The sequence below is a fragment of the Canis lupus genome, chromosome 9 (genome assembly GCF_003254725.2).
Source record: "Canis lupus dingo isolate Sandy chromosome 9, ASM325472v2, whole genome shotgun sequence".
NCBI classification, from domain to species: Eukaryota; Metazoa; Chordata; class Mammalia; order Carnivora; family Canidae; genus Canis; species Canis lupus.
In genome coordinates this window covers 56,495,098-56,520,923 of record NC_064251.1, presented here as the reverse complement: position 1 = coordinate 56,520,923, position 25,826 = coordinate 56,495,098, and the positions used below count along the sequence as shown (strand labels likewise).

Below are 25,826 nucleotides of genomic sequence, written 5' to 3'. Positions count from 1 at the left end.
GCAGGGGCACCAACTCAGCCCAGAAGGAGGATTGGGGGCCCCTGGCACGCACTGTGCAGGGGAAGGACAACAGGCCACCAGAGGGCCAGGGTGATGAGAGGGCAAAGTGCCTGAACTGGAAGGCAGCACTCTTGGTGCGAGGACCCTGCTTTCCCCAACCCAGGATTAGATCAGGCTCTGAGCCTCTGGACCATTAAGACAGGAGTGCTCCTTAGAGTCCCATGCATGGCAGGGGCCCTGGGATCCCCCAGGCTTCCCCAAGCAGCATGGGGGTGACAGGCCTGGATCATCTCCAACAGCTCTGTTTGCTAGGCAGGCTCAGAGACACTGGGGCTTTGCACAATCCAGAAGTCTGCCCTCTGCTGGCAGGATCTGCTCCCTGTTCAATGCCCACAGTGCAGACTCCAGGACCTAGGGGCCAGTGACTGGAAACAGGCACACACAAGGCTAAACAGTATGGCTAAATCCATTTATTCCGAAATAAAAAGCAAACAGAAGTTGTGAGTCACCTGGGCGGAACCCCGTCCCCGCCTCCTTCCTCTGTCCTATGCTATCAATAAATAAGTTTCCTCATCCCCAAATATTTAATAGAACTTCCTCCCCATTTGCCAGTTCCAACCTCTGCTATGATACAGGGGGCTGCCCTATCCCCAGAATATACAAAATGTTACACAGGTACAGTATATACACTGGGGAGGGAGCCCCCCCCCCCACCAGCTTATGCCTTTGCCTGGCCTGGGTTAGCCCCAACTGTCCTAAGGCCTGGGAGAGTGCTGCCCAGTCATTGAGCTGGACAGGGGGAGCACTTGTTCCCCAAAGTGCCTCTGAATAGAGGATGCCTGAGCCCCTCTGAAGGACTGCTTGGTGGGGGTGAGGAGGCCACCAGGGAGCCCCTGCCCCCCAAGAAAGGGAGCCCTCTAAATAAACTATGTTTTTATTGAGCCTCTGGCTCTTTGTTTTTCTGGAACGATGAGTAGTCCAGATAAAGACACAGCCCTTGCCAAGGTGGCAAGAGGTCTGCACCTATTTGTCTCCCCCAATTAGGAGGCTTTTCACACCCCTCTCAGGGGTCTTATCTTGCTAGTTTAGGGATAAAAGGGTAACTGGGAAGGAATGATAGGGTGGCAGGGACAGGGTGGGAGCAGAGCCCCCGGCCCCACTTCTCCAGGTTTTGCTTGCTGGTGTCAGGCTCTTAGATCACCAGGATCTTCACCTCGTCATTGTCATCAGCCCGGTAGAAGAAGGGGACGCAGGGATTCTTGCTTAAACCTAGGTATGGCTGGGGATTCTGCATCTCCTGCAGAAGCTGCATGATTTGCTGTGCAGTGGGGTTCTCAGGGGCACTGTGGCCTGGTAGGGCCTCTCCCTGAGGAGGTGCCACATTATCATTGTCAGCCAGGCTCACCTCTCGAAGATCTTTGTGGGTCAGGGAGAGAGAAAGAAACAGGGCTCTGAGTGCTGTGCGAGCTCTCCCCGCCCCACCCACCCTGAGGGCTCTACTCACCACCCTGGCCATTGGCAGCACCAAGCTCTTGGGCTGGGGGTGCTGTAGCAGGCTCTGCTGCGGGGTCCTGGGCAGCTGCCAGGAGCTTGCCCTGCCGTTCATTGCGCTCGCTCACTAGGCATAGCACCAGTTTCTGTAGCTCCAGCAGCTTCATCTGGAAGGAGAGGTGCTGAGCACCCCCGAGTTCCACCCCTGCCCTGTACCACTCCCAGCGATGCTCAGGGCCCCTACCTTCATGTTTTCTTTGTCTTGAGCCAGACGGCTAATGTACTCCTCCTTCTCCCGGTGCCGTTCCTTCAGCACTGCTCTCTGATTCTGGTACAGGGCGATGTATTCTCCTGTGGGTACACGGGCTGCCGCTCAGGCTCTTGGACCCATCACAGGGCTCCCCCCACCCCCGGGTGCTGGCCCTCCCACTCACCAATAGTGTCTGTCTCTCCAGAAAGCTGGATGCAGCAATGCTCCAGCTCCTCCACCCGCTCCTTCAGCTCCACTTTCTCCTGCATGAGCTCCAGGAAGCGGCCCTGTGGCCAGAGCAGCAGGGTCAGGGTCAGGCAGCCCGCCCTGGTGGCCCCACCCTTCCAGGGCTGGCCAGCGACTGGCTCACCTGCAGCTTGTCCATGGCCACCTGAAGGGCCTGGTGGGTCTCCCCAGGCACACTGTCACCACTGGGGGCTGCGGCCTCCTCCTGCACCTGCTGGCCTGGGGCCACCAGGTGAGCCAGACGCTGGCAGCGCAGCTTCTGCTTCTTCAGCTGCCCGCGCAGCCGTGCCTGCTCCTCCTCAGCACTGGCTAAGGCCGAGTTAAAAAATGCCACCTGCAGGTGAGACATGTGTGTGTGCTCTTGTGGGGGATACTCAGGGTGACCAGGTGGCAGGAAGGCAGAGAGAAGCTCCTCCTCTCCTGGCCTTCGTGGGCACATCTGCGCTTCAAGGATGGTGCCGAGGCTGACCGCTGGGTCCCATGGGTTTGAGGGTTGAGAGAGGTTGAGGGAGGGAACCAAGAAGAAAGGAGGGTGCCCCTGGGAGGGGGTTACCACAGAGGGAAGCGGGAAGGTGGGACGAGGAAGGGGCAGCGGGGGTCTGCTCACCACGGCCTCTCGGCTCTCCAGGTTCTCTGGCATGCTCAGCTTTGGCTGGGCAGCCTCTTCTTCCTTCTCCTCACTGTCCAATCCATCTCCTGTCAGGGCAGATGGAGGGTCCTCAGACAACCCAACAGGGGAGGTAAAGCGGGCCAGGGAACAAAGCTTGGGGCCAGTGCATCCCCAGAGAAGAATTCACTGTCCTACAGGTCCCGTCACACTTGATTCTGTGCTGCTCAAAGTCACCCCTCCTCCTCCTCGGGCTCTGTCCTCTTCCCCTGGACACTCTCCTACTCACCTTCCCCAGGCATAGCCATGAGGCTCAGCTGGGCCTGGAGCTGCTGGTTCTGCTGGGTGGCAGATTCCAGGCGTCCCTGAGGGGCCAGGAAAGAGTGAGAAGGGATGCGGGTAGCAGGCCCTCCCCTCGGGGCCCAGTACTCGAACTCCCTTCACCTGGGTCTCCTGTAACTCTTGGAGGGCTTTCTCGGCCGCCACCTTGCCCTGAACTTCCTCATGCTGCAGCCGGTCCATGAGCTGAGTCTGCAGCAGCACCTGCTTGTGCAGCAGCTCCTTGTCGGAAGCCAGCTGCTGGTAGGCGGCCATATACTGCTGCAGGTGGCTCATGTACTGGTCCCGCTGCTGCTGTAGATTCTGAGCCTCCTGGCTCTTCAGCTCCACCTGTGGGAAGACCCAGGGACTAAGGCTGGCACCCGTGCTGAGAGGAAAGCGGGAGGCTCTGTGGCCCGCCCAGGCCCCTGGCTTCCTCGCTCTAGGACTTCAGTGACTGCCCCTATATCCAGGGACCCACACTTCCCTTACCCTTCCTCATGCCTCATGACCACCTTCTATTTTCACTTTAGTGGAAAAGCAAAGTGCGCCCATGGACATCTGAGTGCGCCCTGAATGCCTCACACTACAGGCATGCTTCTCATTTAATTCTTGACACCTGGGCAGCCCGGGTGGCTCAGCGGTTTAGCGGCCCCTTCAGCCCAGGGCCTGATCCTGGAGACTCAGGATCGAGTCCCACATCGGGCTTCCTGCATGGAGCCTGCTTCTCCCTCTGCCTGTGTCTCTGCCTCTCTCTCTCTCTCTCTGTGTCTCTCATGAATAAGTAAAATCTTAAAAAATAATAATCCTTGACACCTCTGTGAGCAAAATGCTAATATCTCTGAGGACACCTGAGGCTGAGAGATGAGAAGCGACTAGTGACTGGTGGAGCTGGGGGTAGCATCCAGGGCTGAATCCGAGGTGCACCATCTCTTGACCTCGTTAGGGGCCTGAGCTCTCTAGCCAGGACGAGGACCTTCAGCCCAGGGATACCCACTCTGTAGAGTCAGACAGCTGGGAGTGACAAGGGGCCTGCACCACAGGCAGGATTGGAAGGACTCTGGAGTCAGGTGTCCCCCCACAGGCTGGAGCTGCACCATCCTGGGCAACCTCCCACCCTCCGAGCAGGTAGGTTTGTCCTCCAGGCTTCCTCAGCTGGTGTGGGGGGTAAGTTACCATCTCCTTTAGCTCTCCCAGCTTCTCCTGCAGCTGGCCCAGCTTCTTGGCCAGCTCCTTCTTGACATGCTGCTCCGACTGCAGTGCGGTAGTAATCTCCATGTTCTCGTTGGACTGGAGAGAGAAGAGGAGTCAGTGGCCACCCCAGAACATGGAGTCTACCTCCCACAGTGCAGGGAAGAGTGGAGGCAGGTGTCCTCACCACCTCTGCCCCACTCATCTCAGCAGGGCTCTCCGGCTCACAGGGTGCCTTCAAGGGCACCATTTTCACATTGGGTGCATACACCCTTCCCCCATTTTACACGTGGGGAGACAAAGGCCTAGAGGGGTTAACTGTCTTGCCCAGCACCAAAAGACTTGGCTAGGAGGAGAAGGGCTACACACCAGCTTGACGAAGCCGTTCTGCAGCTCAACCAGCTGCTCCTTGAGCTCGCGGTTCTGGGAGAGCGCACGGCTGATGGTGGTGCGATCGCTCTGCATGCTCTCCAGAATCTGCTTGCGTTCCTCTGCCTGCTCCCCCCAGCACTCGGCTGCCCGCTCCAGCTCCAGCAGCCGCTGCTCCTGCTCCCGGTTCAGGCGACTCAAACCTTCGTTGTCTTTCACTTGGGCCTGCACCTGCTCGGCCAGGCTCTCCAGCTCCTTCTGTAGTTGTTCAGTCTCGGCGTGCAGCCGCTGCTGCTCCTCCTCCAAGGGCCTGGCTGGGGGCTCCTGGGCTGGGGGCACCACTGTGGGGAGCAGGGGGAGGGGGACACACGCTAGGGGCCTCTCACCTCTGTGCCTTCAAAAAAGCCCTCTTCTTGATCCACAGCTCCTAACTGGGCCTCCTCGCCCCAAACCTTGGCTTCCTGGCTCACAATCCCTCACCCTCAGGGGATATGCACTCTTTCAAGACACTTTTGAAAAGAGTTTTTAATATTTTTATGCTCAGGACAATTCGGAGTGGTTGCCAGCGGGCACACTGCCCAACCTGGCCAACTCCTAGTACGGACCTCTTTCCCTGGGCCACAGTCCCCTTCCATCCACCCACATCCTTAGGGCATTTGAAGGCATCCTCACCAGCCCTCTGGCACCAATCCTGCTCCCAGATCCTCCTGCCTCAGCTTACCTATCTGGTTCTTCAGTTCAGCCAAGTTGGCCTCCAACTCCTGCACCTGACTCATGCTGTGCTCCTTCTCTTCCCTCAATCTGTGCATCTGCCCAAATCACAGGGGGGATGGGTACATGGGTGGGGGGAAGTAAGACCATTGCCCTCTCTATTCCCACCTATAAAAATTGCACAGCCACCTCTGGCTGCATACCAAGTGATAGGATTCCCCTTTTACTGATGTCCAGAAAGATCAAGCAGCCTAAGGTGGGGGCGCTGAAGGTCACATCTCACCTGTTCAGACATCTGCTGCATCTTCTGCTGCCAAATGGCATTCTCCTCCTTCAGAGTCTCTGCATACTGGTCTCTCTCCAGCTGCAGTTGCTTTAGTAAATCTCTCAGCTACAAAAAGGGGCACAGATGTTAGCAGGGGCTGCTGCTGGGCCTAACCAGCTTCTAAGCACCTAGGGCCATCCTTCCACACCCCCTGCTCTCTGCAAGGCCTCACCTCCCCGACGTGGGCCTCCAGCTGTGTCCGCTCTTCCAGGGCCTGGTGTAACTCCTGGCTGCTGTCAGGGCTTTTGGATTGACTAGAAAACTGGAGAATGGAAAAGGAGAAGGTTAGATGTGGGGAGCCCAGGCTGTTGCAGTAATGCACCCCACCCCAAAAGGATCTGAGCTGGGATAACGTACAATTTGGCATTGATACAGATCTCTACCTTTACATTACGTTAGTATTGGGTCCACAGGCTTTCTGTTAACTAAATACTCATTGTAAGTGGTCCTCTAGCTCCCAGTCCTGCCAACCTGGTGTGTATTCTCTTCCAGGTTCTTTACTGGCTATAGTGAGGGTGGCTACAAACTGGCCCTGGTCCCAGAAATGGGGTGGTCAGGTCCCAGAGTGCGGGTGTCCATTAACTTCAGAGCAACCTCAAGCCCTCACTTCCTCTCTCTACCAGGCTATTTGTTAGACTACCCAGCCTAGGAACAGGCGGAGGCCATGTTCAGTCAACACCTGCTGAATGGATGGGGAGATGGTGAGGGAGATGGGTAGAGAGCCCTACCTGCTGCCCAGGACAGACCAAATTTGGAGACTCATGTTTCACTCTGGGGGGATTGACCAGAAGAGGAGCCTTAACCAATTGGTCCCATGCAGGAAAAAAAGCCGTCAGGAGGGTGACAGACCATGTGAGAAACAGCTGGGGCTGTGGAGCTTGGGAAAACCTGAGGGAGGGCCAAGGAATCTACAAACACACCCCCTCCGAGTATCTAAAGGTCTCAGGAAAGAGATGAAATTTTTCCTGTGTTGATTGGGAGGGAAGAACCCCACTGAAGGAAGTGACCTGAAGGCAGATTATCGCTGTGTGAATAAACACTGATGGAGGGGAGCTCTTTGGCCCAGGTACCCTGATGACCTGGTGGCCCCACCTCCAAGAGGAAGCAGATGGGGACTCATGGGCTAGCCTTGTGACTGTCAACTGTAGAACAATGGTTTGCAACCAAGATGCTTTAAAAAACAAAAATTTAAAAAGCCCCATCCCTGAGATTCTGAGTCCACATTGCTGCACAGGGCTCCAATTTGTAGATTTTGATCAACATCTGCAGCAGGATTCTATAGCAGGGCCAGAACAAGGACCCAAATATTCCAGCTTCTGGCTAACGGCTGGCCATCACAATCCCGGGAGACCACGGCCCCAGACAGATGGGACCCAGACTCCCTGGGGCTTCGGCCTCACCTGCTGCAGCAGGAGCTCCGACATCTCCAGCTTCTTTTGCAGCTCCTCCATCCCGAGCTGCATGGCTGCCTTCTCTCTCACCATCACCTGAAGCTTCTCCTCCAGTTCTGAGTTCTGCTGCTTCAGGTCCTCATTGTTTTTGCTATGGCCAGAGAGAGCAAAGGTAGGTATGAGTACAGAACAGAAAGGAGTACTCTGGTGATCAACCCACCACACTTGCCACGGGGCCACAGAACGGTCGGAAGGGGCCCCCGGGGAACATGAAGCCCAACGAGCAGGCCAGAGAGAAGACCCGCGAGGCCCAAGGCCACAGCCTGTGCTGGCGGCACAGCTGGGCCTGGAGTCCAGCTCTGTGCGTGTTCTAAGCCGTATGCGGTGCCCCCCTTCCCCTGTAGCCCTCCCACTTGCCAGCCCCGCTGTCCTACTTGTTCTTATATAACTCCAGCTTGAGGGTGTCTCGCTCTTTGGTTAAGTCCTTGTTGTGCTGCAGATACAGAAAGGCAGGGTCAGGCATGGGCTGGGCAGCAGAAGATGCAGCCACACTTCTTCACCCACCCTAGCCACACTTGACACTTTGTTCAAAGCCATGTCCAAGCCCAAGTTGTCATGTGCCGTGGACTAGAACTCGGTAAGGGTGGGAGAGATTCAGAGCTGGCCAGCAGAGGCCCAGACAGTGGCACTGCTATCAACTACTAGTAGCGTCAGAACACTCCTGACCCTTCACAGAGCATGTCAGCAGCTGCCATGCTAACAATCACATTCAAGCTTTGCGACCACCACATGGGGTAGGCACGATTGTGTCTGTTTTTACAGGTGAACAACACAGAATATCACAGATTCAGTCGTTTGCCTAAAATCCCCATCGGAAAGCTAGAATTAAACATCCAGTCCGTCTGATTCTTCACCTACATTTTCTCCCTGGGTTGGGGAAGCAGGGATAAGGAGTGGAATTAAATTTGCATTGTGATCCTCTGTCCCTTTTTTGAATGATCTGTTCATACGGCCCACCACTCAGACTGTACAGAGGTGATCTGTTCCTCTCCCTGGGTTTTTATAATTCCTTTCACACACCTTGTATTACACACATACTTCCCTTCCTATACAAATGGTAACATACGAAAAAGACTGTTCTGTACTCAGCCAAGACCCACAGCCAGTGAAGGGGGCAGGGCTGTCTCTCAGGATCTGGACTCTACATTCAGTGCTCAGTCCAGAAAGCAGCCCCAACTGCTAAGTCCCCCAAGACAGTCAGCTCAGCCCTGGTTGCTTCTAACCACCTCAAAACTTTAAAGCAGCAAGAAACAGCCCATGCTGCCTTGTGGGCAGGAAGACACTCCACCGTGTGGAAGGGACCTTTCCCCTTCCCCTGTCGGGGAAGCTGCACCTCCAGCCAGGTGGGTCAGAAGCTGGGCTCACCCTGTCCACCTGCTTCTGCTGTGTGGAGACAGCAGACAATGTGCGCTCCAGCTCACTGACACGCTGGCGGGAAGACTGCAGGCGACTAGCAAGATCTTCAGACTCTCCTGGAATGACAGAGTTCAAAGAGGAGCCCAGGAAGGAATCCCACCAAAGGCCTGCCAACGTGCCAGGCTATGGGGTGGGAGGATGTCTAGACTCCCACCTGCTTTCTGCCTGGCTGCCTGCTGTGTGTGGACCAGGGCTGTCTGTAATTCGGTCTTCTCAGACACCAGAATCCCTATGGTCTGAATGTGAACCTTTGGGAAAGAAGGTAAAGGGGTGCTGAAGAGAGGGGATGGAAGCATTTCCTGGGGGCAGGAGGGAGATCCCAGCTCCACACACCTGCAGCTGCTCCCTTAGAGACCCCTGCTCCTTTGCAAGCTTCTGTTCAAACTCCTTCTTCTCCTGCAGGAAGGAGGACACAACATCCTTGACTGGAAGGGGGCAGAGATGAAACAGCAAAGGACGTGATCCCAAAATATGCCATCAGTGGAGCAGGATAGGCCCAACAATGTGGCCAGACTGGGGGGGAGGGGGGCGTGGTGGCAGGTAGTGGGAGGAGGGCAGGGGTAGGGAAGGGGTGGGGGACACAAGGGGGCCTTTTATTCCTCCAGGCTGGGAGCAGACCAAGATGAGAATGGGCCTCTACATCTGAATCCTCCCCAAACGCCTCTGCCACATAATCAGCAGACAAAAGATATCATGTTACTTTTTCCAGTTGATCCAGAGTTTCCTGGTTCTGTTGTTTCTGTGGGGAGAGCCAAAGAGAGGTAACTCGGTCTATTCCCTTTCACTGCCCTCTGCACACCAAGACTGAGGGATGGGCAGGGGCCAGGAATGGGTTTCAAAGGGGAAACTTCATGTGGACACGAACTGATAGAGTCTCCTCAAGCTCCCAAGAAAAGACTTTGGGTCTTGGGTAGTTTTGCTCACAGCTACACAGATGAGAGTCCTTGTGAAAGGACAGGGATAAACCTCCAGAAACAGGAGTTGAGAAGCAAGAGACTACCCTTCTGGTAGCTCGTGATTTGGAAGGGTGCTTTCATTCAACAAGTATTTACTGAGCACCCTGGGCCTAAGTACCCACAGGCCAGGTTCTGTTCTTAATAGCAGGGATACAGGAATGAGAAGGACCTGATTCTCTGAGCTAAAGGGGACCTTGGACACCTCTAATTCTACCTCCTCAGGAGACTGAAGCCCAGAGAGGAAAGGTGACTCATCCAAGTTCAAAGATGGAGCAAATTAGGGGTTGGGTCAGGGCAGGAGCACACCAGCCAAGCCAGTGCTTCCTCCAGAGGCTACAGCCCTGGGGCAAGTATGGAAAGGACTCAAGCAGGGGTGTCCGGAGAACAGAAGGAGGCAAAGAAGGCAGCCACAGAGAGCCATGCCGCATGCTCTGGGGTCCCTCCACCTGAGACTCAAACCCCCCGACACCCCATTCTCCCTTAGCACCAGGGTCCCCCAGCCCCTTTCTTCAGAGCCCCAGGGAAAAACTGGAGCCCCAGATTGGCAGTGTGGAATCAGGGGACCCCACTGGACTCTTACCAATTCCTCTATCTTGCTACTGAGTTGTTTGTTTGTTAGATTGCTGGAGTCCAGGGCTAGTGATAGCTCTTGGTACCGGCTCTGAGGCGCATGCAGAGGAGGAGGAGGAGGAGGAGGAGTTGGACGAGGGTTGGGGAGAGGTAGAGAGAGCAGTCATTAGGGTTGGGGGCTGTCTGGGCTGGCAGCGGGGCACCCAGCCCCCGCTGTGGGAGGAGATGGGGGCTGGCCTGCAGGGTCCTGAGACCATGGTCTAGTGCCACTTACCTCTAGATCCTTTATGTTAGCAGAAGATGCCAGGCCCTCCCCATTGATGTAGGATGAAGACTAGGAGACACGAAAGGGCTCACATGGAGGCGCACTCTGCCCGCCCCAGTACCTAAGCCCTCTGACTCCTCATCCTGCCCATCAGCTGCAAACTTTTCTGCCTAACTAACCCCTCCTTTGTGCCACTCCTCCTGGTTCTTAGCCCCCCGTCATCATCCATCCCCTCCTGGGCAGCTCTCATTATGCACTTTCTGCAGAGAGGTCAAATGATGTAAGCAGCCTCAAGGTCGGACCCCTTTACCTGGGGGAGCTTCAAAGGGAAGACTTCAAAGGGGAGAGGAGTCAGGCAAACATTACCCAGTGAGCTGGCTACTCCTGAGCTCTTCCCTCCCTCTTGGGAAATCTCTGCCTCAGTTTCTTTCTGTCATATTCTCCCTCCCCATTTCCCTCCCACTTTGGGTTTCAAGTTCTGGGGTACCTCGGACACAAGACCATTGAGCTGCTGAGAAAGCTGTCGCAGGCTCTCGGTAGAGGACAGACATCTGGGGATGAACATGAAAGTCAGGGGTTCAGGAGGCCCAGCGGGAAAGAGGGGGTCTCAGGCAGAGGCCTGCCCCAACGCCTGGGCCCAGGGACCACTGCCCTCATGGGAGATACTCACTTGCTATCATCTATGAGGATAGGACCATTTTCTGCATCATGGTTCTGTTCAGGAAGAAACACATGAGGTGGTCACTCAATTGCTGGTAAGACCACCCAGGGGCAGGGGGAGGCAAGCTCATTCTGATAACCTGCCAACTTCCCAAACTTCAGGGAAAGACCTGGTCTTGGCTTCCCCCACCTCAGTCCTCCAGAAGGGCACTCTGCTCTAGGAACCAAGCTACCTGAAGAATGGGAAGAGGACCCAAAGCAGGTACAGTCCTCTGAGGAAGAGGAGGGGGTGAACATACAGTGGGGGCGGCAAAGGGGGAGGAGGCACAAACCTGATTTGATGTCATGCTGGTGACACGAGGGAGACTAGCACAGGGGGAAGGGACACCGCCAGGTGACACGGTGTCATCAACAGTTGGTGCAGCAGGAGCGGCGCGGTCTTTGGGCGCCTGTCACAGAACAGAGCAGGCAGGGGGTTAGGGGCCATGCAGGTAAGAAGGTGCCTTGCTGCCATGGACGCAGGGATGCAGAGCAGGCAGGACAGGCATTGCTGTGGTCAGAGTGACAGTCACACATGCTGGGAGCCACTCTGGAGTGCGGCTATGACTCACCCAAGCCGAGGGCCGCCTGCAGCCTTCTGGATGGCCAAAGCTCAAAGCAAGGTCTGCAAGACCTCCCTCATGAACACATGAGGGCCTTGTTCTCCGTAGAGCTCAGCAAGAGACAGTACCATGCTCTGACCTGTGGCAGCCACAGCAGGTGGAAGACAGGGTGCCCAGTCAGGGAGAAGGCAGGCCCTGTTCTTCTGGAATGCCAGGGTGACACCCCCCTGGGCCCCTGCCAGGCAGAGGGTGGTGGTACTGAAGGAGATGTGGTCAGTTCCACTCTTTGCCTCCTTCCTCTCTGCTCTCTTTTCCCTTCCCCCCTCCTCCTTCCAACTCCTGGCTGTATTTGTTCAATTCAGGCCTTTCCTGGGAAGGAAGTTACCCAACTAGAAGCCTCACCCTACTCCTGCAGGTGAAAAGAAAAACATGGCTACTACACCCACACCCCAACCTCCTAGCTCCAAAACACCTACCAACCAGGAACCAACCTGAGAAACCAGAGGTAAGATGCCTGCCCTCTGACTCTTGGTATCCTGGAGAACGATCCTGGAATGGGACACAAGGAGCCACAGAGAAACTGCTCCCTTTTCCCCACCTGAACCCACTTGCTTGACCAGGGCCCTACCCAGCCTCCTTCCAGGCTCAGGTCTGACACACTCAGTCCAAGCACCTGGCTCTACAGATCTAATGTCTGATGATGAGTAAAGATGAGTGGAGAGATGGGGAAGATGGCTGATAAGCTCAAGTTTGAAGAGGGGAGCACTAGGGAGCCAAGGCCTGGCCAGTGAGGCCAGGAGCGGGAGGAAGAGGCCACACGTGTGCCTGTCTGTCTGTCTCTCTCTCTCTCAGCCCAGGGCTCGCTGCTTTCTGGACGCATCTGCTGCCCTCCTCAGAGCAAGTGCCGCAGAGCCCAGGGAGCTGAGGATGAATCTGAGCAATTTGCATGTTTACTGTCCATGCTGTGACCTTTGACCCTGGAACCTGGCGTTGTCTTGACAACCTGTTCAACAGAATCCTAGATAAGAGCAGAGGCTCAGCAGCTGGCTGAGGCATGAGACTTTGGGGGAGGTAGGGCACTTCCAGCCCTGGGCCCTGCAAGCTCTGGGTGCCTCCTGGCATCTTGAGATCCCCCTGATCCCTAGCACTAGATACAATGACGTTCAGAAAAGAAAAAAGTGATTACCTGAAGATTTAAATATATATATCTATATCTATAATGACGATTTTGTGACCAACCAAGATATTTCACAATTTTAGGTCTTACAGCAAAAGTAGGGGGGTATTTAAAAAAATCACTCGCCACTCCTCCAAATGTACTGTTAATATTTTTTTTATTTCTTCATGATTCCCCACTTCTGGAAATGCTATCAGCTCTCTGTCCAGGATCCTGCAACCACAAGCCAGCATTGCCAGGACAGAAAACTTAAGTGGGAAACAATCACTGATAGAAGATTGGATCTAAAAACCACAAGAGATGGGATCCCTGGGTGGCTCAGCAGTTTAGCACCACCTTCCACCCAGGGCATGAACCTGGAGTCCCGGATCGAGTCCCACATCGGGCTTCCTGCATGGAGCCTGCTTCTCCCTCTGCCTATGTCTCTGCCTCTCTCTCTCTCTCTGTCATGAATAAATAAATTAAAAAAAAAAAAACCCACAAGAGTAATCTGGGTTTTCCTTTCCAGGACAATAGAGGGATGCGGGCAGCGGGCACAGAATCCTAGAACTCAGCGCAAATACGAGCTTCAGGACTGCCCCAGGCCTAGGCTCCCCTCCTCCCTGTGCCTCTCAGCAGCTCCTCTGAGCCCACACGATGAGTCAGTCACAGCACCTAGACAGACCCGATCACCCAGGCGTGAGCAGTCCCTGGGAGTGAAAGCCTCTAACACCAGCACGCAGGGCTCTGTCCCCTGCTCTCTCTCCATGCCCATCTCTAACTGGACGTGGCTGCGTTTCAGCCCTACGCCCCTGGCCTGGCCAGTGTCCCAGGAGGAAGTACCAATGTCATGTCCAGAGAACCCACCCAGGCTCCCTGCCTTTCTGGGAGATACTCTGTGAGATCATAATGCAAACTGTTACCTGCATTCCACCCTCCGGCTGCCTGGGATTCCCTTTCCCCCACTCTCCATATGGATGAATGCTACCCGCCTCTAATCTTCCCATCAGTCTCGAGTTCATTTAGAACCAACCTTACCCTCAGTTAAGCACCTGGAATGTTGCCACATCTTACCTTGCTTCTTGCAGCAGGGTCTCTGCCTCCCTAAGTATGCATTCAACCTGGTTTACCTCTTTTTCTTGAGCACCTAGCCAACTGCCTCTCCTAGCAAGGACCCATTGAACACACAGCCCAGTGTTGAACTGATTTTTGAGAATAGGGGCAGGCGGGATGTCCTGGTCACTCATGTTTGGTTAACTTCACATGCTTTCCAGTTAATTCCTCTGAAAAAATAACCTCAGTCCTTGTAACTATAACATACACTCCCTTTGTCTTAACCCTACACTACCTACTCTCCAACCAAAATGAACTAATCCAATTCAAAAAAAGGACAAACTGCTATGCAGTCTATTCATCTTTTGGGGGACAGGTGCCCAAAGGGCAAGTGTGAAGGTTTGCTTTTATTTAATCCAAATCTGACGCGCCACTGGGTATTCATACCCAAGGCTAGAAAAAGCCAAATCCCACACACCTGCTCTGGAAGCTTTCCCAAGTTACCTTTAAACTTCAAGATGTGTCTCACATCTTCTTCAAAATGATAAAAGATGTGGGGGAAGGAAAAAAACCCAATCAACCAAGCAGGTGAAAAAAAAAGCAGACATGAACAGGCTGAGGGTTAATGACAGCAACATAAAATAAGCCAGAGGCAAAGTATTCCCCCAAACCAGAGAAGCCTTGGGGCATGCACAGCTGGGAGAGAGCAAGCCAGAGAGGGGGTTCGGCACTGCCTCACCTTCCACTTGTCCAATGGGGGGAGCGCTACCCCATTGGAGCGGTTAAGGTCGGACACCAGCACCTTCAGAATATCCTGAATCTACAGGAGGCGAGAAGGGAGAAACAAGGGCAAGGGGAGAGAGAAGAGTGGCTTAGAGAGAGGTGAGAGAGTCAGGGAAGGAAGAAGTGGGTTCAGGAAGATGAAATGCTGGAGAAGAGAGAGGGCAACAAATCCATGGCCTGTGCTGCCTTCCCAAACAGCCACCTGCTGCCGTGCTGGAGGCAGAAATCAATGTACCCAGATGGAAAAGTCCCCTGAACGAGACCGAGAACGCGATCACCAGCCCAATGCAGGTGTTATTTTAATACATTCATCAGACCCTCTCCTCAGACCCGGGTGCTGGGGACAAATCTGACAGGCTTGCAACTCCATTTTAAAAACCAGACTTCCATGGAGGGTTCGCTTGAACAAAGGGAGCTCCAGCTAGAAGTCTGAAAGACACTGATCTGCTCCAACAATATCATCTTACAGAAGAGGAAACTGGGCCCAGGGGAGGAAGTGATTTTCCTGAGGTCGCCCAGCAAACTGGTGGCAAAGATGGACTCAAAATTCACTGTCACCTAACCCAAATGCTTGGTCTCCTTGCTACACCCTGGGTCTCTTTTGGTGCTTCCTATAGGGACAGTGTGATGGCAGATGGCTATTCTCACTGCCTGGCTTCCCCCCTGAAGCCAGGGATGAGGAAAGTCACCAGGTCAGTATGTCAAATAGGACTACCCTTGACTGAATGCTTATCCCACACCAGGCCCTAAGGGATTAATATAAAAACAACATCAATGGGGCATCTGGACAGCTTAGTTGGTTAAGTGTCCGACTCCTGAGTTCTTCCGGCTCAGGTCATGATCTCAGAGTCATGGGATCCAGCCAGACATCAGGCTCCGTGCTCAGCAGGGAGTCTGCTTGAGGATTCTCTCTCCCTCTTCCTTTGCCCCTCCCCCTGCTCTCTCTCAAATAAATAAACCCTTAAAAGAAACAAAAAAAATCAACCATCTCATTCCAGTGTCACCAGTGTTAAGACATTATTACCCCAACTTTATTGATGGGGCATATTCCCAGCAAAGGGAGAGGTAGGATTCAAATCCGTACCTGACATCTCCTCCACAGTATCAACCACCACCCTCTACTGCCCCTCAAACACCCCTGGCCCCAGGAACCTGGCCAGCCAGTACTCACATCCTCAGGAGAGTGACAATCATTGGAAGTGGTAGTCTCAGGGCTACTGCCATTTTTAATCTTCCTTTTCTTCTTTGCTCCTACACCAGGGCTGTTCTTCTGCTGATACTCCCTCAACTACAGAAAGGAAAATCAGTGGGGCTCATGAGAACTATAAACCCCTGTATTCATGTCCAACTTTGTAGTTTACAATATACTCCCATACTCGCCATCTGACTTAATGCCACCAACAGCCCTACAAGGTGTTGTAATTCTCAGTGACTGCAGAAATAGACTGATAACATGACTAAGAAAAGAAAAGGCAATAATGGAATTTAAACTTAGGCAATAATGGAATTTAAACTTAGTCTTCTGACTCCGAGTTCTGGGGTTATGCCATGAAATCAGCAGGTGCCAAAAGGCAAAACCAGAGGTGGAGGTGGAAAAGGTGGGAAAAATAACATCTGAGTAATCTGACTTTAGAGTCCTTTCCTACAAATCTGTTAAAGCTGCACATTGGTATTTATCAAACTTTTATATCAACGTATCCTGATGGCAGAAGGCAGTAAAGGCACACACCTAGTGAATGTGGAAACCTAACAGAAAGAGGACAATCCAAGCACCATTTCAGAGAGAAGTCTATCATAATCTTACAAATCTACACAAATGTCATCCCTAGTACATTACTATAAAAGGATTTTTCTTTCTCAAAAGAATCAAGCACAATTGATGCTTCAGTTCTATATTATCCTGTGGCCCTCAGAACACTCCATGTTGAGATGATGATTTGGGGAAGATTCCCACCTATGAAATTCAGGTTCCAGAGATCAGTTCCACAGAGGATAAGCAGATCTCACTCCAAAGAGCACTGATTGATGGGGGGGAGGCGGGGGGGGGACTCTGGTCCAGAATCATAAGGAATTAAAATGTGAGGTAGAGAATTCAGATTTAATATGTGAAAGTCTTTCTGGACAGTAGAAACCTAAAAGGAAACCATACCAAAGAAAACACACTCTCCCCATTGTCACCAAGGTGTTATCAATGTTCCATGATCACTGGTGTAGTCAATGTTTAAGGATGGGGTACAGTCTAGAGTAAGGGCTCCTGAAACCTCTCCCACCTAGGTCCCATAGTCCCCAGTCCCCTTCAAGCTGGAAATTTGCGCCGCGACCGGAGAAACCGGAAAGGGTATGAAAACACTGGGAGACTGGGTAGTAAGACCAAACACCGGGGCTCCTGGCGCTAATGACAGTTCCGAGGGGGATTGTGACGTAACTACATTCCCCTCCTCCCTACCAACGCCCGAGTCGCCGCTCCGCGGTGGGGGAGGGGAAAGCAGGGCTGGGACCGAGGTCCCTGGACACCGGGACCGGCCTGGAGAGCCCAGGTCCTCCGCTTCTGGGTGGCAGAAGGCTAGGGCCAAACCTGGAGCAGGGAGCCCGGGGAGTCACCAGCCCAAAGTCACCGGGGGCGGCGGGCGAGGGCGGGGGCTGGGCAGCCGGGGGGCGGGACTGGCTGAGACGACTTGGGGTGGGGGGCGCCAAGGGGCGTCACGGGGCTAGCCCCGTGTGCCTCAGGGGCAGCAAAGATTCTGGCCACGGCCCGGCCGTCCGAGGGGCCTTTGGCTGGGTCAGGGAGCCGCGACCCGGCACGTTTTACCTTTTTCTTGGCCGCAGCCAATTTGCTCTGTCGGGTTTCTTCCGACATCCCGGGACGGGGAGGGGTAAGGGGGGTGGCCACATCACCGCGATCCCGGCAACCACCGCGGCATCACTTCCGGCAGTCACCGCGCCGGTGTGCGACTGAGCCAGAAAGGGAGGGACCCTAGAGTTTCTAGGTAGCAGCTGGTGGGCGTGGCCTCAATGCTCCAATTCTATTGGCTGGTGAGAAAGATGAACGGGGGGGAATGGGCGTGGTCAGGTTGCCGCGAGCAGGTGGAGTGACAATGAAAGCTGCGCGCGCAGCCTCTGGCCCCGCCCACTTCGGGGCGGGGGCGGGACCTGGCTTTGCAGGTTGCGCGCGCATCTAGCCACCCAGCCGTCGGCGTCTCCGTCCTAAGATTCCGAGTACCTGGTGGGCCAGAGGGGCCGCTCTCCCGCCCCGCCCTGGACCCTTCTGCACTGCATACTCCCCCGAGACGGGGGCCCCGGACCCCAGGGCTCCGGAGGTGGGCGAGGAGCGGATAGCAGGGCGAAAGCGCATCCCTTCACAGTCCCTTTCCTGACTCCCCATTGCCGGGCCTCAGACTCTGGTCCCAGAGATCACTTCCAGAGACCCCCATCTAGCCCCCCACACTCCCTGCCCTCATCTCGGACCGTATCTGCCCCTCCCCAACTCCTTACCTCCCACACCCCCACGTAACCCTCTCCTCTCAGAGCGGACTGACTCTAGGTTCAATCAGCCTTTTGTCTTCGGATTCCTCTCCAGGACTCAACCAGGACTTTCCCAAAGTTGCCGCGGGGCCTTCCAATCCCCTGTGAGTATGCCTGTGACCCCCACCCCTTTCTCTCCCTCCGCAGTGTGAAGTCAGTGCTGCTCCCAGCCCTCCTCTCCATCCCCAGCCCCCTTCAAGTCTTCCCCCAGCACATCTTGTTCTGCTGAGGAACTCCGGGTCATTTCTCAGTCCTTCTGCCTTCTTTTCCTCCTGCCCACCAAGATTCAAAGGAGAAGCAGTGTCCTGGCCTTTGCCTGTGGTACCCCAGGCTCCCCCAGTAGGCTCTGTCTCTCCTCCTTGCCGGGAGCACCCTGATCTCCTCCCTCACCCACCACCCCACACAAAAACCACTCTCATTCCCCCAGACGCGCGTGCGCTCTCGTGCCTTTGCCATTTGAATATACTGTGCGCTTCTGGAATACTTCCCTTGCAGCTTTTTAGCAAGGTGATGCCTGCTCATCCTTCCGGGTTGAGAATCCCCGAGAGGAGCCTCACTCACCCCCACTTCTGACTCGGTCCAGTTGCTCGATTAGACACTCCCTTAGCACACTGTACTTCACCTAAAAAGCACTTTTCAGACTTGTTGTTAGTTGATTAATTATTTGTCATTCATTCATTCACTGGACACCTTTTTATTGAGTGCCTCCCGTGTGCCAGGCACTGTTGGGGCACAGTGAACAAAACACAGTCCCTGCCCTCATGGAGTTCATACTCCAGTGGCATGAGGCCAACAACATATTATCAATGAAATGTATATGTCAGGTGGTGATAGATGTTTTAAAATATCAGGACTAAAGAATAGTAAGCCAGTGAGGAGTGACCATTTTAGACGGAGTGGTCAGCGAGGGCCTTCCTGATGAAGTGTGAGTAGAATTTTAAATGAAGATATCTGGAGGAAAACCATAATTACTGGGTGTTTTATATGCGTTCCCAGAAGGCAGGGGCCAGGCTTGATGTCTTGTCCATCGTTGAATTCCTGGAGCCTTTGCCAGTGTCTAGCAGATAGGGCTTATTCACTGTCAACTCACTGATTAACAAACCCTGCCCTAAGAATAGGAACCATATCTTCCTTGGCCTCTTCTTCAGATCCAACACATATTTCCTAAAGATTAGCCAGTGTACCAAGCCCTGGCCCTTGTAGCTTCTAGAGACAAAGAGGGCAGATGAACTGCAGCCCTAGAGAATGGTTTTGTTATCCAATAAAATCATAAGCCCAGCGACATCATAGACTTGAGAAGAGAATCCGAGAAGTAGACATGACCCTAGTAGATTATCTAGGGTCAGATTAGGGGCCAGAGTGAGCCCTTTAGTTAGGATTGGGCTTGGGCAGGAGTGAAAGAAAGCCCCCAATAATGGTGACCTAAATAGTCTTCCGGGACCCAGGCCTCTATCTTGGTTCACCACACTTTCAGCTTCGATTCTACCTTGTCACCCAAGATACTGTTCAGCTCTATCATTACATCCACATTCTAGCCAGCAGGAAGGAGGAAGGAAGGCCAGAGAAAAGCATGCCCTCTCCCTGGAAGAATGACTCCCAGATGTTACACACATGATTTCAGATTAACTTCCCCTTGCCAGAACTTAGAGGGCTACATCTAATTCCAAGGGAAGCTGGGAAATGTAATCTCATTAGTGGGTGGGGGCTGTCTGTCACCAAGCAGAAGCAGGTTGAGTGGCTGTTGAGGGCAAACTTGTAGGTTCTGAATTGTGGATAATGGGTCCGTCTGGCTAATGACTTTGTGTGCCACCCAGCGGCCATCTCCCAAGTCTGGCCAGGCTGATGGGGCCAGCAAGGATTCTCTGCGCCTTGACATTCAGAAACTGAAGGAGAAGAGGGATCTGCTGGACAAGGAGATCACCCAATTAATATCTGAGTAAGTCTCACTGGGCTCCTCAACATGCTCGAGATAGCTTTTGACCAGAGCCCAGTAACTGAAACCTAGCCATGCTAGCTTAGCGTGAAACCAGGATGGTGCCCTGCTGTTAGATCCAGCCCCTCTCAGCAATCCATCTTGGATAGGGTGTGGTCAGGCCTGGGAGGAGCGGGAACTAGGAAGTGGAAAGCTGTCAGAACAGAGATTATCACTCTCACAGTCCCTCTCTGCCTCTGCTCCCCGCTCACACTCACGTGGGACTCCATTCTCTACAGGTGGGCTTTTCTGTGCCTGGGGGAAGCTGGCTCTTCCACAACTTCTGGATTTTCTCATGCCCCTTGCTATAGTCACATGGCACAGACTGAGCAAGCTTTGTGCATTTCACACATGAAGGGATCTGACTAGCCACTCATGTGCCCATCAGTGAATCCCTCAGCTGTGCCCTTGGTTGCATAGTGCCAGTGTGGCTGGGAGCTGCCCCCCAAGGGCATAGGGACATTTGCCAGGAGTGAGGGGCTAGGCACATTCCCTGCCCTACTGTAGGCTTCCTGAGGGCAGAGTCTGTCTTGGCCCCTAGTAGGCCCTTAGTGAACATTTGTTAAATAGATGCCTTGTTTAAAAAAAAAAAAAAAAAAAAAGATGCCTTGTTAGTCTCTGAACCTTGGATCCTCCTCAGCTTTCTTAAAGATCCCCTCTCTCTCTTTCTCTCCATCTCTTACCCCAGAGGCTACAGTGTGGATGAACTGGAGGACCACATCTCCCAGCTCCATGAATATAACGACATCAAGGATATAGGCCAGATGCTGCTAGGCAAACTAGGTGAGCAGCAGGACCCCAGAGGACCAGCGAGGGCTCAGAGGGAAGGAGGTTCCATTTCCCCAGGTGTTTGGATTTTGCTCCTGGGCCCTCTAACTTGCCAGCCTTCCCATCCTTCTCAGCTGGCCCACTGCTCAAATGCCCGAAGCAGCTGTACAGCTCTTACAGGAGTCCCTAGGGTTTTTTCCCTAAACGTGGAGCCTGCTTCAGAGCCCCAGGCAGATTTGAGCACGAACTCCTCTACCTGCTAGATTGAGGGCTACGGTTCCTGGTCTTCTAGGTCCCTACTCAGACTGATAGAGATACCACCCTTACCTCAAATGGCTGACTTGCCACAGAGGCAGAAAGTCACAGGAGGGTGACTCTGTGACTTAAAGGAGTATTTTGTTCCTCCTTGAACACAGTCTGACTATTCAGAGGGCTTGGCCAAGACACAAGACACACACACAAAGGTGTCTGTGCTGGCTAGGACAGGCCACTTGGGAAGTAAGGAAATGCATGGGTAGCCTCAGTCCATTACCTGGCTGAGGTCAGTGAGCACTCCAGCGTTCAGCAACTGGTGACTCTTTGAGACAGGGTGCAGGGCCAGGATGTCCACCAGGTCACTGCAGGAGTTTAGCACGTCTTGTGGAATTGCCTGTCAGCATCCAGGAGTCTGTGGCAGGAAGGGCTTCTCTGTTCCAGTGGGGAATGGATCCCAGGGAAGGAAAGGAGACAACAGAAGGAGGGAGATACAGACAAAGGAGGATGATCAGGCCCTGAGGAGAAAGGAAGACCAGGGGACTGTAGCCTAGTGATTAAGGGCATAAACTCTTGTGAGATATAACCCAGCTTGAGACCTGTCTTTCTGGTCACAGGACCTGGAGAGAGAGGATAGGGCAGCCTATCTTCTCTCATTTGTTCAGGCGATATTTGCTGAGCACCTGCCCTGTGCTACTGCACGGCATGGGGCACTCCAATGAACCAGACCCTTAAAGGACCCTGTTCTCATGTGACTTATGTTTTGGTATTGCGGGGGGAGGGAGGTGGTCAATGAGTAAAGGAACATAAGCAGAGGAATTATAAAATGTGCCAAGTGCTATGATAGAAACAAAGATGGAGAAGAATATTGAGGTATAAACAGGGTGGCAGTTAGGAATGAGCTAAGGTCGTCAGGGAAGGCCTCTCAGGAAACCCTTCTCTTGGGAGGCCATCCCTTCCCTTGGGAGGAAGAAAGAGTCTTTGAGGGAGGAGGAGGAATGGCATCACCAAATGGCCAGGGCATGGCCCATGGGCCAGGCTAAAGACTGAGGGTTTTCAGCAGTCCTCAGGTACAGTGTAAATATAAATTTACATTTTCAGCAGGTGGCTCCAGCTGCTCTGTGTGGAGTCCAGGGGAGCTTTGTTTGACTCCTCTGCAAAGTGGGGTGAGGGTTCAGTGAGTCTAGTTTGGGGTGGCCCAGCAGGGCCCATGGTTGTGAAGTCTGGAGAGAATAGCAGGAGGGTATCTCGACCAACTATGGGAGCAGAAAGAAGGTTCAGGAGTGGGTCCTGGGTAGGTGTCAGGCCTTTGGCCCGTCTCCCCCTTTCCTCCTCAGGATGTGCATCCCTTCTTCCTTCTTTTCTTTCAGCCATGATCCGAGGTGTCACCACCAAAGAGTTGTATCCAGAATTTGGCCTGGAAATGAACGACTGAACCAAGGCTCACAGTCCTTTGTCCACAGCCTAATGGGACAGGTGGATTTGAACATGAGAGGCAGTGAGAGCCCAGCCAGCACACCCACAGGCTTCCCAGTGAGAAAGTTTCAGAAGCCGTTTTCTAGAGAGCTCAATCTGAGTCAGGAGGGAGCCTGGAGAAGAGGCAGATGGTGTGGAAGCACTATTACCTGCTCCACATTTCCTGAAATGTTCTGGTGATACGTACATGTGTGTATGTCTGCCGTTTGTAAATAAACATACAAGCAATCTTGGTGTGAATCTGTACATGGAGTCCCTCTCCTCCGATAGCCCCCTGATTTTCCCCGGGAGAAAGAGAGCCAGCCCCCCTTGGATCATAACAAGCCAACATGTACAAGCACTGTGCTGAGAACCTTATATCTGTTCTCTCTAATGCCCGAGTCCATCCTGTGAGGAATGAGTATTGCTGTCCCCATCCCCAGATGGGGAGGTGGAGGCTCAGAGAAGCAAAGTGACTTACCCACGGTCACACAGCCAGTAAGTGGCAGAGCAGGGATTCAAGCATAAGTCTAATTCTGAAGCTTATGGTTTGCATTGCTGCCTTTCTGGATTGAGGGACAAGCAGGTAGGAGCCTAGTGTGAAACAGTGGCACAGAAGGAATTCTTCCCTTGTGCATCCATCTGCATAATGAGGGCCCCAGTCCCCGGCTGCAGTCTTCCGCCAAGCAAGGGACTCCCTTGTGTGTTGCTTCTGAACCACCAGCACTGGCAGAAGTGAAACTGGTGCTGCAAGTGCTCAGTGCAACCCAGGGGGCAGGATTTCACACTGAGCCAGCCAAGTGTTCTGACTGGGGATCCCTGGGTGGCACAGCGGTTTGGTGCCTGCCTTTGGCCCAGGGCGCGATCCTGGAGACCCGGGATCGAATTCCACGTCGGGCTCCTGGTGCATGGAGCCTGCTTCTCCCTCTGCCTGTGTCTCTGCCTCTCTCTCTCTCTCTGTGACTATCATAAATTTAAAAAAAAAAAAAAAGTGTTCTGACTGTCCCAGCTGCTCATCCGGCTGTCCCTGCTGGACATCTTAAAATCTTAGGTGTGATAGCAGCGCTTCACAACAGGCCGTCATGAGGTGAAGTAAGCATGGTTTTTAAAAACTGGCCGTGTGAGTCAGGCCTGGGTGTGGGTTCCAGCTCTGTCCATTTATGAGCTGTGTGACCACAGGCCACTGACTTGGCCTCTATAAGCAGAAATAACAGTAGTACTGTATGCAGTGTGGCAGTTAGCATTAGCTGCCTCAACAAACAACCCTCGAATCTGCAAGTCTGATGAGGATCTGGTAGCCCCCCTGCATCGTAGGGCTTCACTGCTGGAATCCAAGGCATGGAGAAGAGAAAAGGAGAAGACACATCAAGTCTGAATTGACTTGGCCCAATGAGCAGCCTTCACTCCTGCTCACAGACAGTTGTCCAGAACTAGCCACATGGCCCAAACCCACTAAGGGAGGCTGGGACCGGAAAATGAGGGTGAGCATATGAATATTTGGTGGGGACTCACTGCCATCTGAGCCCCAAGGGCCTAGCTCCGAAGCATGCTTCCAGGACTTGGACAGCCGCACAGGACCCAGTGCCCCATTCGTGCTCCTCAGGGGCTAGCCTGACCCATGTCCACACTCCGGCCCATTCCAGATGTCACGTACTTGGTTGTATCTGTATGCCTTTGTTGACTATGAGAGCCAGAGTGCATTCTCATTTGGGGGCACTTCTCACCATTTCCTATACTTTTGCATCCTAATGTCTACGAGTTTTCTTTTTTCTTTTTTTTTTTTAAGATTTATTCATGAGAGACACACAGAGAGAGGCAGAAACATAGGCAGAGGGAGAAGCGTGACCTGAGCCAAAGGCAGACAGACACTCAACCACTAAGCCACCCATGTGCCCATGTCCAAGGTTTTCACAACCACCTAACCACATAGGTTCTATCATCATCCTCCTTCTGTAGAAGAGGAGACAGGCTCAGTGAGGGGAAGCAATCTGTCAAAGTCACACAGTGGCCAAGTGGGAACAAGAGGTCAGGTCTGTCTGGCTCTAGACCCTGGCCTTCCAACCTGAACCCTACACCATGAGGCCTTCTTGGGATTTCTTCCCAGACTGGGTGCCCTCTGAGGACAAGATTGTCAGATTCATCTCTAGTGATACCTTTGCCACCTGCACCTCACACATACTCAGTATTTGCCTAATTGAATGCGACCCTGATCCCATCCTTTTAGGTCATGAGAGAGGGCTGCTGGATCTAACTGGATATGGATGCAGGACTGGGACAGGCTTTCTGAGCCTCTCACATGTGAGATCCTACTCAGCTGTCACCTCACCTGACCTTTCCCTTTCAGCTTCCTGGGCAACCAACATCATCTTCCAGTGGAGGAGGAAGAGGAGGAGAGGTAAGCAGCCAGGCTCAGGGTTGGGGGAGCCCCCAGGAGGAGTTTTCTCCACACAGACAGCTGACTCGCCTTGCTCTGTCCATGCTGAGTCTCTCAGTGCCAGGAGCTGTCGAGCCATGGCCTCTGGGTCTCTGCCACACAGTGTTCGCCTGCCAGCAGAAGTCAGGGATCTAAGAAATGATGACAATAGTTTGGTCAAAGGCTGTTATGGGTTACAGGAGCATATGTGAGCAGCACCTAACCATTTTGGGACACTGGGGGAATGTCCTGGGGTAGAGACACTCATGCTTGTACTGGGAGTCAGCCAGACAAGAATGTGGGCCAGGATTCCAGCAGGGGAAATGACATTGACAGAGGCCCCAAGCCGAGATCTTAGCGGGCCCAGGACGGGCGCTGAGGACTCAGTCGGCTTGGACAGCAATTAGAGATGATTTGCTGACTATTTAGTCGGACTCTTGGTACAGATGGGACTCTGTCCCAGACACAGTCGGACCCCAGCTCTGCGTTTGGGGCTGATCTTTTTTTGCAGGGAGATGGATACAGTTTTTATTTTCTGTAATTCACATGGTTTATGATTTAATTCTTATGAAGTGAAAAAACCCAATAAGGACATTAACTCCAATGAAGACATTAAAAGAAGACACATAGGGGGCAACCTGGCTGGCTCAGCACACAACTCTTGATCTTGATCTCAGAGTCACGAGTTTGAGCCCCACATGGAGTATAAAGATGATTTAAATAAATAAAACTTTAAGAAAATGAAAATAAGGGGCGCCCGAGTGGCTCAGTCACTTAAGAATCTGACTCTTGATTTCAGGTCAGGTCATGATCTCAGAGCCCTGAGATTGAGCCCTGTGTTGGGCTTTCCAGTGAGGATCGTGCTTAAGACTCTCTCCCGTTCCTTCCCTAAAAAAAATAAAAATAAAAATAAAAGAAGACACATAGGAAAAAACAACAGGGAATGCACCACAATAGTAATAATGCTTATTCAATGTGGAAGGATTCTTGGTGTTTTTTCTTTTCTCATGTTTTTCTCTGCAAC

The 25,826-nt window shown here is 53.2% G+C and overlaps 2 protein-coding genes and 1 long non-coding RNA gene across 5 annotated transcripts; 2 read left to right on the top strand and 1 right to left on the bottom strand.

Moving 5' to 3' along the window:
- Nucleotides 1–455: 455 nt before the first annotated feature.
- Nucleotides 456–17,388, bottom strand: GOLGA2 (golgin A2). 3 transcript variants are annotated; one of them, XM_035721087.2, is made up of 27 exons: nt 17,230–17,388; nt 15,592–15,708; nt 14,377–14,457; nt 11,159–11,275; nt 10,837–10,880; nt 10,654–10,717; nt 10,176–10,235; nt 9,912–9,992; nt 9,076–9,114; nt 8,709–8,771; nt 8,530–8,623; nt 8,325–8,431; nt 7,334–7,392; nt 6,909–7,050; nt 5,681–5,770; nt 5,467–5,574; nt 5,194–5,281; nt 4,473–4,813; nt 4,089–4,202; nt 3,039–3,263; nt 2,884–2,959; nt 2,595–2,683; nt 2,112–2,321; nt 1,926–2,028; nt 1,736–1,842; nt 1,505–1,658; nt 456–1,416 (listed from the first exon to the last, which is right to left on the bottom strand). In XM_035721087.2, the coding sequence occupies exons 1-27, from the start codon at nt 17,275–17,277 to the stop codon at nt 1,193–1,195; spliced, it is 3,045 nt and encodes a 1,014-aa protein (XP_035576980.1). In that variant the 5' UTR covers nt 17,278–17,388; the 3' UTR covers nt 456–1,192. The 3 variants fall into 3 exon arrangements, with proteins under 3 accessions (XP_035576980.1, XP_025331087.2, XP_048970371.1); XM_025475302.3 differs by lacking the exon at nt 14,377–14,457; XM_049114414.1 differs by lacking the exons at nt 14,377–14,457; nt 15,592–15,708; nt 17,230–17,388 and adding an exon at nt 11,438–11,507.
- LOC112677267 (uncharacterized) lies at nt 8,997–13,076 on the top strand. The gene is made up of 5 exons (XR_003146945.3): nt 8,997–9,136; nt 10,989–11,088; nt 11,791–11,933; nt 12,281–12,499; nt 12,803–13,076. It is a non-coding gene; the product is annotated as an uncharacterized LOC112677267 (long non-coding RNA).
- An 88-nt stretch (nt 17,389–17,476) lies between the features above and the next one.
- On the top strand, nt 17,477–22,650 carry SWI5 (SWI5 homologous recombination repair protein). The gene is made up of 6 exons (XM_049113793.1): nt 17,477–17,504; nt 17,630–17,737; nt 17,946–18,046; nt 19,757–19,878; nt 20,603–20,697; nt 22,305–22,650. The coding sequence occupies exons 1-6, from the start codon at nt 17,477–17,479 to the stop codon at nt 22,367–22,369; spliced, it is 519 nt and encodes a 172-aa protein (XP_048969750.1). The 3' UTR covers nt 22,370–22,650.
- Nucleotides 22,651–25,826: the final 3,176 nt, after the last annotated feature.

Excerpts from the sequence above, each read along its gene's own strand:
- SWI5 (XM_049113793.1), top strand. The coding sequence starts at position 17,477 with ATGGGCGTGGTCAGGTTGCCGCGAGCAG. Across the intron at positions 17,738-17,945 it reads CGGACCCCAGGGCTCCGGAG|AGCGGACTGACTCTAGGTTC; the intron begins GTGGGCGAGGAG and ends CTCTCCTCTCAG. Across the intron at positions 20,698-22,304 it reads GATGCTGCTAGGCAAACTAG|CCATGATCCGAGGTGTCACC; the intron begins GTGAGCAGCAGG and ends CTTTTCTTTCAG.
- GOLGA2 (XM_035721087.2), bottom strand. The coding sequence starts at position 17,277 with ATGTCGGAAGAAACCCGACAGAGCAAATTGGCTGCGGCCAAGAAAAAG. Across the intron at positions 10,236-10,653 it reads TCAATGGTCTTGTGTCCGAG|TCTTCATCCTACATCAATGG; the intron begins GTACCCCAGAAC and ends CGTGTCTCCTAG. Across the intron at positions 2,029-2,111 it reads TGGCCATGGACAAGCTGCAG|GGCCGCTTCCTGGAGCTCAT; the intron begins GTGAGCCAGTCG and ends CTCTGGCCACAG.